The sequence below is a fragment of the Oryctolagus cuniculus genome, chromosome X, assembly GCF_964237555.1.
Source record: "Oryctolagus cuniculus chromosome X, mOryCun1.1, whole genome shotgun sequence".
In the NCBI taxonomy this organism is placed as follows: domain Eukaryota; kingdom Metazoa; phylum Chordata; class Mammalia; order Lagomorpha; family Leporidae; genus Oryctolagus; species Oryctolagus cuniculus.
The window spans coordinates 65,902,629-65,914,798 of NC_091453.1; the positions used below are offsets into that span (position 1 = coordinate 65,902,629).

Here is a 12,170-nt window from a genome sequence, read left to right on the forward strand (position 1 = left end):
GGGGGGTTGCATTAGGTAAAGGATAGAGCCAAGTAAGGGTTGGGATAAGGGATGGGAGTTAGAGGATCGGAGATAATATAAGTTTTAAGAATATAAATGCAAAATTAAATTATTTAAGGCTTATTTGTTCACATTGATAAACAAGATGGTAAGTATCAAAAGAGCAAAAAAAACCCTTTGAAATAATAAAACATCATTTACTTTAAAAGCTACAGTTTTATTCTAATTTTTGTTTTGCTTTTCCATTTACCTCTCATTTTCAACAAGATTGTCACTCATCAGTGAGGCTCTCTGCTTTTAAAATGTTCACTGAACAAGGCACATGATCTATTAAAAGCACTTTGCTATATTTTGAACTTTTAATTCTAAAACATACTTAAAATATAATCATTAGATGGAAATCTCCCATGCAATTATTGAAGCTTTCTTGTTAATTAATGGATTTTAGAGTAAATAACCACACTGTTTGTCTCATTCTTAAAAAAAAAAAGAAATAGTACTGTACATTCAGTTACTGTTAGATTAATCATCAAGAGGAATTCCCTTGCCACAGTTTTAGATAATTTTTTCTGTAGTTGCATATTTTAGTTTTATACTGGTTCTTGATAACTATGGTTTTCCACTACATGTATAAGGACCAAATTCTTTTTTACTTTCCAACTGTATGCAAACAGATTATTTCAATTATTTTAAAAAATCTTTCACAAACCATTAAATTCCCTTTATTCTAACATATAGGTTATGGTTATGTATGGATTATTTTCCTACTCAGAATGCTTTAGAAATATCTTGATTTCAGTTAAATGCTTTGAGAAATATTTTTGTAACATTATGCTTACTGAAATGAAGGGGGCAGTTATATGATTTGATCTCATAAGTTCTTAGAGAGGTGTTTTTGAGATAAATCATTTTCCCCTTAGCTTTGAGAAAAACAGAGATAATAATATTATTAGTAGTAAATAAAACTTCTTAAATTCTTTTGCTCTGTAACTTGTGAATTAAAAATCAGTTGGGCTTATCTGAATTCACATTGTACAATTTAATTTAAACACAATCATTTTTGTATAACCAGAGGATTGAATGTAAAATGGTCCATAAAGTTAAAATTTATCTTGTACTCACAATGGGCAGGGCACAGTTTTCTAGAGCCTTACGATAAAAGAATCAGTATAATTACTATGGTTAAGTAGTAATTACTCATTATTATTTTCTGATCCACTACTCTTTCTTGAATAGTACATTATGTGGGAAATTTCAAAATTCTTTCTCCCACCTATGGCATCATAGATTTTAGCAAGTAATTTTCTTTTTATTTTATAGGGTATATATTAGAATATTGAACTACTATGTGTAATTTAAATCTATTTTTATTTGGTAAGAGCAACAGCATTAAAAATAGCCCATAATTTTCTTTCTTCAACACTGCTCCTTAACATCTTTCATGAAGTTATCAGATTAGATTTATGTGAAATTTGTGATGAAGTGTTCTTATTCAATATATTCTATGCTATTTACTCTCTCTTCTGCAAAGTTATGATGATTATTGAGGCATGCTAGGTAAGTTCCCTGAAACAGAAAACTTAAAGAAGATCATAAGAAGATAAATAATGATGTGTCACTGAAACCTCTGCATTGCTCAGTTCTGAACTAACAATATGTAGCAGAATAAAACCAATGCTATAGGTAAAGCTCTTTACAAGATTGACAATTATCTTCTTAGACCATCTTCATATTTGATTCTTTAGTTAACAGTTTCTTTCAATTTCTTAAAATTTTATAAAGAAACAAGCAGCTGGCCATTTTACATATAGTTTTTATATTTAAATTTAAAGCCACTAAACACAATATCCAAATATTTATGGATCATAAAGCATGAGGAATTAAACTCACATAGCAGGGTTTTGTTGGTGGGGGTGGTGTTTTAGTGACAATCTTCAATTATATATCAGTGTCATATATAATTGAGCCCAATTTTGCTGTCTTTCTTTTCACTTGCTTTTTGGTAAATGTTAGTTCTTCGTAAGTCATCTCTCAATTTTCACCTTGTATTACTTTTTTGCACATACAAGGTGGTTCCCTTTGATGGTTAGAATACAATAGTTCTGTTTCACAAAGTCGGTATGACAAGAAAGCATGTAGTGTAGACTATCTGTTCAGCAAGGTGAACTGTCAGTTTGGTTTTCTCTGTCAGGCATTGGCAGTAACTGAAATATGGCAGCCTGTATCCTTCAACAACTTCTGTGGTTTTGCCACTCTATGAAAAATTCAGGTAACTCAAGTCTGAAATGGTATCCCATCTTCTGGGATGGTAAGAAGTAGGAGAAAGAAATCTCACTACCTTTTCATTTCTTTTGAGGCCAAGGCCCTGGTTCAGTAAGCACACACTGAACCAAGGGAGAGAGTGAAGAGAGGGAGGCTAGGCAGCCTCATGACCTCTTTCCTCAAAGACCAAATGGATCCTGTGAGTGGGCAAGACTTTGCCCTCAGACCACAGATTACCACCCCTTGTACTATGTGGTAAGGCACATAATAAGGGGTTAGGTGGTATCCTGTAATTTAAATTGCCCTTAATTTTGTAAAAACAACAGCTACCATTATTCAGGAAATTTGAAAATTTAAATGTACAAATTGAATAGTGGCCCATATGCCCTAAAATTGTGGAAAAAATTTGTATTATGTATGAATATAAAGTAATGAGATTACTTTCCCTAATGTAGTTTAATGAGTTAATCTCATTACCTTCCAGTAATACCTTATCTATCTTAAGGAATCTGTTGAAACAAATGTGTTTGAAAACCAAATTTTATATAGGTAACTGTATTTTTGTAATTTAAATAACATACTATCTGGGCCAATGAAAAGTGGTCCTTGTCTCTCTGAGAGGGCATTTTATTAAGTAAGTTAGTAAAATATGTCAATGATTTTTCCCTTCTGTCCTATATTTTTATGACAAAATAATTTGGTAGTTGGGGAAATGAACAAAATTAATTTTTAGAATAAATGTAATATTTTAGCATGCAATATTTTAGGCATCCTGTGGTGCTGTTAGTGTTGTCTTATCCATACTATTTACATCACAACCACGTATACTATTTACAGTTCTACAGTTGTTTGTCTCCTTGTATTTTTAAGGCTTCCAGTAAATATTTACAATTTTGTCCGACATGTGTCACAAAAATAATGTAAATAGTTAAATATTCTTGTTAGTGAACTTTCTTTAAAGGTCTTGTCTGGATATTTCAGAGAAGCACTGTAATCAATAATCCTCTGCCAAATCTCCTGATTCTTTACATTTCAGTCAATAAATTTCTTGAACATTAAGCTGGACTTATCCATACGACTGTTAATAACCATGAGATTACTTTTATTTGCCCATCAAAATATCCAAGAAGACCTTAAGTTATCAGAAGTGTGAAATGGCAATATCATGTGGAGCTTAGTTGGTATTTTGTTTCGTGATAGATGGAGATACTGTATCTCATTACCAAGTAGAAATCTGAGCTTGAATAAGTAAGCATGTGACTCCTCTACAACTCATCCTCCCAAATGAAATCACACAAATAATTGATAATTATTATTAAGTACAAACTAATAAGTAAACTCCTATCTTGTTCCAAAAATTCTGATTGAAGATAATCGTAATAAGTGTATGTATAAATTCATTTGTGCATTCTGAAATTAGGTGTCCTATTTGTAATTGTGTCAAATTCGATGTATTTCTATTTTGATGTTAAGTGTCATAGTATGTTCCATAACTCTAAGGTCTACTTTGTAAGGTGTCATTTTTTTATAATTGGTGTTCACCTATCTTTAAGAGTTCAGTGAGTGGAGAGAAAGCCATACGTCTGGATGTTCCAACATTGTTTCGGAAAGTTTCCATATTACCCATGGAAACCCCAGTACCACTCCCCCTAAGAACTCCACCATTGCCTCTAAGGACTTCAGGATTACCCATAGGAACTCCACCATTGCCCCTAGGAACTGCAGGATAATCCAAGGGAACCCCAACATTATCCACAGGAACTCCAACATTTCTCATGGGGACTCCAACATTAACCCTGGGGACACTGATATTATTCCTGGAAACTCTAACATTGCCACTGTGAAGTCCAGCATTATTTCCACTAATTCCAGTTTTGCCCCACATTGCAGAAGAATTCTCAAAGCTTGGATTGATAGGAGGGTGCTCGCCAGAACCTGACAAAATGGCCTTTTGCCAAGCTTCTTCAATGCTGTCTCTTTCCTTTGCATTTTCTAAAACAAAAAAGCAAAAGTTGTTTTTAACTGATAGAAGATTGATTTATGTATTGAAAAGAAACTGAATATGAATAAGGATGTCCAAATTTGATCCAATCACCTTAACAATTTAGACTCACATGGCAATATCACCACAGTTTGCAACCTTGGGTTTAGCAAAATATCTTGAAAAACTGTTTTGGTTGTAAAAGATGGACAGAGAGAAAACAAAAGTTCTGACTAGATGGTTCCACACAGTGACCAGGAATTTGCAGGTAGAGGAAAATAGAGAAGTAAGGGAAAGATGGGGTTTAGAGACTGAGGAACTTTGTGGTGAGAGGAGTGCTGTATGGGGAATGTTAGCCAATGAGAAATTACAGAAGTGTTTGGCCAAAGGGCTTTTTGGGAACAAACATATTTAGTATTAAATTCTTTTTTTTCTTTTGAAATATGAAAAAACTTATAGAATCAAGATTCCAGTGGAAAGACGAAACCATGAGAATGAAAGCAACCACGAATTTGAAGGAATCTTGAGGATATTGGATGTGAGATTGGGATTGAGCTAACTGAACATTTCAAAGGATGATGTGATCTGAGCTGACTTTGGGTTATACTTTAATGTCAACAACTGATAAATAACTTCTCAGAGCCCAAAATATGTGTAGAAAAAGAAACAAATTACACAATGGTCAAATTATGACTTCCAGACGAAGTTCAGATTAGATTTCAGATTCTTCTCTGAAATTATTTCAGTGGTTTGGTGGGGCTACTTCTCAGAGTTTCAGTTGATGACACTGTCTTCATGAAGGTATGGGGACAGGCTTCTAACATAAATTAGAACCAAAAATTCCTAATACTATTTGGGTATCTATAGGGGTATTTTTGCAAATGTTTAAACAGCTTTAATGATTAAAAGCAAACATTTTACTTTATAATTAACAGGAAATTTCCATTTAGGATTTTAATATATATATTATAAATACTTTATGAAATATATTGTATTAATATAGACTTATATGATAGTTCATTTGTCAAATAATACTTTGTAGTCACTAGGATGCTCACATATAGGAGAAAAATGGAGCTGTTACTTGTTTGTCTTTTAACCAACAGGGGATCCTGCACATTATTCCATCCATTTTCTAATCTAAGCAACTATTATTTAGTTACTAGGTGATGGATATATTAGAGGATACATTTTTCTATTATATGGATTATATTCTGTGCAGAGTCAGAATTAGTCATCCTCTCAAAATTATCCATGTACCTGGAAGTCATTTTAAAAAGAGAAAATATAATTCAAACTTCTGAAGTCATAACAATCTTTATATTTTAAGGTTTTATTTCCCAATGATTATCAACTGGTGCCTGATTGAATTATCCAAATTTAAGGTTAGGCTATCATCTCCAAATATAAGGCTTAAAATTGAAGGGCAGTCATCAATTCTATGAGAAAAAGCTAATGTCTTATAGGATAGAAAGAATTAGACTTCCAGGTGGTGATTTGGAGATTAAATTTACTGAGGAAAGTTGTCTTCTCTGGAACATTATATGTAATTTACAAAAGTTGTATAGAAAGTTCAAAAATCTTACCTCCTATGAGCGGATTATGATCAGTTGGAAAACAGAAGCATGTCTCCTCTGGATTTAATGTTAACTCAGGTGCGTTTAGGTTTCTGCTCTTGACATCACTGTATCGTGGTAAACTGTGACTTCGCTGCCGCCGTGGCTTAGGTTGCTGGGGTAACAATGGGAAAGGACCTTCCAAACCATGGGGATGATGTCCCTTGGGAGGGGTGATTGCTTGATTCTCCCCCTCTGGTTGTAGGTGATAGCCAATTTCTCTGTCCTCTTCTGTGGGAACAGTTTGGAGAATGTGGAGCCCTTCACTGTTCAGTGGTGCCTCTAAAAGCTCTGCCCAGGAACGCCGGAAGATGGATCTTTCTCTAAAAGGATACATGTTTCTTGCTACTTCTAGGTCATCACTTCCTGGGGACTCTGCATTTTCTGGAGATTCCAGCCACAGATTTCTTGGGGTTCCTGGGCGACTGTATTCTGAGGATGGTGAACATTTATTTATTAAAGCCTCCAGGTGTATAAACCCAGTGAATTTCAAAGTTGGAATTTCTGTATCATCTAGCTCCTCCTTTCCAGGCACACCAGCAACAAGTATTGCCGTGCCTTTCCCCCTTTCCTCTGGACTGGCAATTCCTGTAACGTCTAAGCGTTGAGATTCTAGGACCCCTGGAGATTTAATTGGCATTTTCTCTAGGCGAAGAAGCCCTGAAGTTTTTGGTCTTATAAGGGCAATGCTTTCTAACTCTTTTGTTAGTGGGGTGGTGGTAACCATCACCACCTGACTGATAATCCCCAGGTCCCTCTGATGGATACCTTCTCGATTGTGTTGACGGGAGGCCAAAGTTGATTTCTGTTGTTTTTGTCTTCTGGCCTCTTCCCGAATGTCCGCATCAATAGGACGAAAATAGATGAACTCATCAGAAATATTTTGAGCACGTCTGTATTGGAAGTTTGGATTCACAGAAACAATCTGAAAGAAAGTTCCCGTTCAAAGATAACACGTTACCTCAACAAGTATAATACTATAATCATCTATCCTTGAGCACACCTTCCAAGTGCAAACACACTGATCCAGAGATTTTTTTAAAATTTATTTTATTTTTTTTATTTGACAGGCAGAGTTAGACAATGAGAGAGAGAGAGAGAGAGAGAGACAGAGAGAAAGGTTTTCCTTTTTCCGTTGGTACACCCCCCATGGGGCCACTACGGCTGGTGTGCTGCGTGGATCCGAAACCAGGAGCCAGGTGCTTCCTCCTGGTCTCCCATGCGGGTGCAGGGCCCAAGGACCTGGGCATCCTCCACTGCCCTCCCGGGCCACAGCAGAGAGCTGGACTGGAAGAGGAGCAACCGGGATAGAATCCGGTGCCCCAACCGGGATTAGAACCCGGGATGCCGGCACCACAGGCGGAGAATTAGTCTAGTGAGCCTCAGCACCGGCCTGATCCAGAGCTTTTAACCCCAACCACCTCCTTTATGAGCTCTCATGCTCCAGGCTACTATCAGCCTGCCTGAGTTAGCCCAGGGTGAGGTACCAGACAACTAGAGACAGCCCCTAAACCCTAGGGCCCATTGAAGTTATTCAAACTAGTTAATCCTAAACCATTATTTCATACAAGGACCTTGGAGCTTCTCTGTGTGCCTTTCCTCCACCAACCAGTGCATGATGCGCTCCCTCCTATTGGGATTTGTGAGTAGTATAGCAAATGATCTTCTCAATCACAGCTATCTCCTGATCTGCTGGCCTTACCTTATACTTGTATAATAATAATAATAATAATAATAATAATAAAACGTATTAAAATACTCACATACCACAATCACATTTAACTCACACACCATAACCCATTTAAACAGTGCGCTTCAGTGTTTCTTAATATATTCTCAGTTTGACAGCTATCACTGCTGTCTAATTCCAGAAAATTGTTATCACCCAAGAAAAGAAACCCCAGGACACCAGCAAAAATGACAGAGAAAGCAACCATGAAAATTTTCTTCTCCGTAGAAGCAATGAGAAAACAGGTAGAGAATACAAGAAGTAACTTTTTCAGAATTCCAAAACTCAACTAAAGGCTTACAGCAATCTGGCATCATTTCCTTGAGAAAAATAGCTGAATATTGGAAAGAACAATGAGCTTTGCTGCATTTTAATTTGCTCTACTCCCATCACCACACTCTTCCCCCTACCACCCCCCCCCCACAACCCAATTCCATGGTGGACTTGAAAACCAACAGCCTGCAATTATGGTGAAAACCAGGAACCTGGCAGCCATAGGAGGAGGCACAAGGGACTTGGGCTCCTTCAAAGAATCATGCCTGAAGAATTGTCATTAATTGACCTGTCTGGCAACCACTAATCTGCTTTCTGTCTCAATGGCTTTGCTTATTCTGGGCATCCTGTATATATAAAATCATATAAATTTGTGTCCTTTTCTTCCTGGCTTCTTTCACTTAACACAATGTTTTCAAGGTTCATCAATGTTACAGCATATATCAACACTTCATCCATTTTTATGGTCAAATAATATTCCAATGTCACATTTTGTTTATCCACTCAACAGTTTATAGATATTTGGATGTTTTTACTTTTTCACTGTTAGGAATAATGTCACTATGTACATTCATGTTTAAGTCTTTGTATGGGTAAGTTTTCATCTCTTTTGCTTCAGAGTGGAATTACTGGATCATGGTTTAACTTTATTTGTGGAACTTTCAGATTATGTCTCAAAGTGGCAGCACTGTTTTACATTTCTGAGAAGTCTTTTAAACTTGTGTTTTTTCCCAAATGTATTATAAAATATAACATTTTTTATAGAAGAACTTATAATCATTTTATGAGAACATTCTTTGGGAAAGTATGTTTCAATTAAAAAAGACATAACCCTCTTCCCATTGTCACCCCAAAAGAAATAAAAGTAGGGAACTACCAAATACATATTTATTCCTCCTAAAAATATCTTACAGTAAAAGGCAAAAAAGTTGGAAGAGGTTTTGTAGGTCCTAAACTCATTTTTCATTTGATAACACCGCCTAGAATAACTAAATATTTTTTAAAGATTTATTTATTTATTTTTATTTATTTGAAAATCAGTTACACAGAGAGAGGGGAGAGAGAGAGAGAGAGAGGTCTTCCATCTGAAGGTTCACTCCCCAATTGGCCGCAACAGCCTGAGCTACACCCATCCAAAGCCAGGAGCCAGGAGCCAGGAGCTTCTTCCAGGTCTCCCACGTGGGTGCAGGAGCCCAAGGACTTGGGTCATCTTCTACTGCTTTCCCAGGCCATAGCAGAGAGCAGGATCAGAAGTGGAGCAGCTGGGACTCGAACTGGCACCCATATGGGATGCCGGCACTTCAGGCTAGGGCGTTAACCCACTGTGCCACAGTGCAGGCCCTGAGAATAACTAAATATTAACCTGAAGTACTCAATGTGATGCTATTGCTTTATTCACTTTTTTCTTTTGTTCTGATTATACAAGGATCATATCATGAAAGTTAGAAAAATATTTTTAGTGAGTGTTCTGGGTTTTTCTAAATTTTATTTTATGCCTTTGAAATGTGGATGGAATAAAAAAACCTACCTGAAATAAGGTTATGTAAATAAGGTTATGAGATGATTTTACAAATTATTATCAAAGTATTATGTGAATTAATTTTTATCTCAAGATTACATTCCTTCAGTCCAATTTAGGTTGATGCCATTGTTCCAATGTTCAAAGGAAGAAAAATATACATGTGTCAATGTCCACCTAATATATGTTTTTTTTAATTTTTTTATTTCTTTTCATTTTATTTGAAAGGCTGATAGATACAGAGAGAAAGAGACAAGAAACAGAGAGTGTCTTTCATTCACTGATTCACTCTACAAATGTCTATAACAGCTAGGGTTGGGCCCATGTGAGTAGCAGGGATCCAAGTACTTGAGCCATCACCTGATGCTTCCCAGGGTGCATATTAGCAGAAATGTGGATCAGAAGCGTAGCTGGGTTTCAAACTAGTCACTGTGACATGAGATGGGAGCATCGCAGGCAGTGTTTTAAGTGCGGTGCCAAGCACTCATCCCAATTATACCAGTCTTGATCACATCAGTTAGTGCAGCAAAATGAATGGGAGACAAACTGTACTCCTTAATCTTTTGTTATTTTTCCCTACTCTATTTCCTGGAAGTGGTATTTAGATTTCACACTAAGCATTTTTATTCAGAAGCTGCATTGTAGCATGAATACACTTTTTAAAAACTGCTGAATATGCTTGTAAACAATGGAAAATTTGAGTTTTTTTATTTGGCTGCCACTGACCAATATTGAAATGATGACAATACTTACAGTAGTTGCTTCATAGCAGTTGGTACACCAAATCACAGGAAACTCTCTTTTCAGGGCCAGAACACATTTTGCATAAATCATGGCACCAATACGCCGGTATTCTGTAAGAGAAAAAGAGAGCTTTAGTTTCGAATAATTTATCTGAGGTTAACTTGTAGGTTGGAAAACTCTGTGATAGCCTTAGATATATGCTAGGGTTTAAACAGAGGGAAGATAATTTTTAAAGGAAACTTTTTAGCCCCTTTTTTCTACCTTTGAGTACATAACAGCCTAGCTAATAATGACAGTGCTGCTATTTTTCAACTACTTTGGAATTTTGGAGTATATGGATAGTCCTACTGCTACATCCAGGATTTCATTAAAAAACTATAAACAGAGATAGTTTTTGTTATCCAATAACTATCAATTTTAAGAGCACTAAAACTGAGTTCACCCATGCCAAGACTGCGTTTTTCCACCCTTCTTTGCCATGTATGTATGTGCTTCTGTGTGTTGAAGGAATAGTTCAGTAAATAGTTATCTATCAGAAACAGTGATTTTTAAGTAATTTTGTTTCATTTATTTATTCATACTTAATAATGTGCTCCAACTCTACAACTAAGTTGTGGTGTGACTTTTAATCAGTAAATATTGGAATTTGTTAATTCACTTACTTTTTTATGAACATGCAAATTAGTAAAAATGTGTATGTAGTATTTCTGCCTGAGCCTTTTTTCTTTTGTCTTTTTTCCCTCTACATTCCATGTCAAATTACATGTAAAATTTAAAAATTATTGGCAGCAGTAATGAATACATGAGAATGTTTTCCATAATAAGAACTTTTGTTTCCTTGGCTCAAAATCACTTTATAAATGATTCTTCTATCAGTGGAAGTGATCAAGTGATATTTGTTGTTTTTTTAAGGGTACTGAGGAATTCTAGGGATAATAAAAATTAGATTAACCTAATCCTGATTTTGACCTTTCAGGCATTTATCACATGGACAGAATAAAATTATTATATGTAGAATTACAAAAGGGCATAAAAATCTATATCCACTATATTTAGGATTTGCAGTGTTTGCAGAATAGGCCAGAAAATTGTGCCTTCACTTATATGGTGAGGGGGGTCAAGAAGCACTAGGTATAACACCTGTAAAACACATGTTTCCTAATTTAACAAACTAACTAGCTCTCCAAAAGATTATATAAAACATGGTGCGTTTCAATATCTGTTTCAGCCCAATTTTAGAGCTACACTATTTTGGTGCAATTCAGTATTTACTGAAGATATGTTTGAAAAAGTAATTCTCTTCTTTTAATTAAATGCATTACAGTAAATCTTTGGGCAACCTTTACATGATGTCACATATGGAACGATTTGTTATTAATGAGCTTATATTTAAGTTATGTTTGTTTATTTTTTTAAAAACTGCACAAGTCTTTGGAACTTTCAAGTGTTTACCTGCATTAGCAGCTGCATCTCCAAAGGAAGAACCATATGCTAACTGTAACATTTGTCCAACCCAACTGAAAAAAACATCAAGGAGAAAAGGGGCAACCATTAATATCAGATAATAATTAGTTATGTGCAAGGCACTTTGTCATTTAATAAATCAATCATAAGAGGTAAGAACTATTATCATAGTTCCCTTTTAACATCACCTGTTAAAACAGAGGTTCAAAGAAATTAAATAATATGCCTGAGTTCATGCATTTAGCAAGTGGTATTCTTATTAATCTAGGCAGTCTAGCCCCAGAGCCATAATCTTTACCACCATAGCATATGAATATCATTACAGATATCTTTACCACAGCAACATAATATATCATTAGAGATATCTTAAAATACAGAATGATAAAGGCTGGACAGCAAATGCCAAAGAGTTCCATAAGACAATAATTTGCTTTAGAGAGAAGATTTTAATTACTAATACAGTAATATACAGACCAGAATTAAAACAGATGAAGACTGTATTTGAAGCTGATATAAATTATAGGAGAAAGTTCTGTAATTATGAGATTAAAGAAGGCTCCGTCTTTGATGGTTGGATGTCTT

The 12,170-nt window shown here is 35.4% G+C and overlaps 1 protein-coding gene across 1 annotated transcript in view; it reads right to left on the reverse strand.

Annotated features, from left to right (window-relative positions):
* Positions 1–1,880: 1,880 nt before the first annotated feature.
* LOC100349442 (uncharacterized) overlaps positions 1,881–12,170 on the reverse strand; it is a 459,397-nt gene continuing 449,107 nt past the window's right edge. Inside the window, exons 22-25 of the mRNA XM_051827387.2 lie at positions 11,577–11,641; positions 10,134–10,234; positions 5,830–6,784; positions 1,881–4,254 (exon numbers count right to left, since the gene is read on the reverse strand). Coding sequence (XP_051683347.2) covers positions 3,788–4,254; positions 5,830–6,784; positions 10,134–10,234; positions 11,577–11,641 — 1,588 coding nt within the window. The 3' untranslated portion in view covers positions 1,881–3,787. The remainder of the gene's footprint in view (positions 4,255–5,829; positions 6,785–10,133; positions 10,235–11,576; positions 11,642–12,170) is intronic.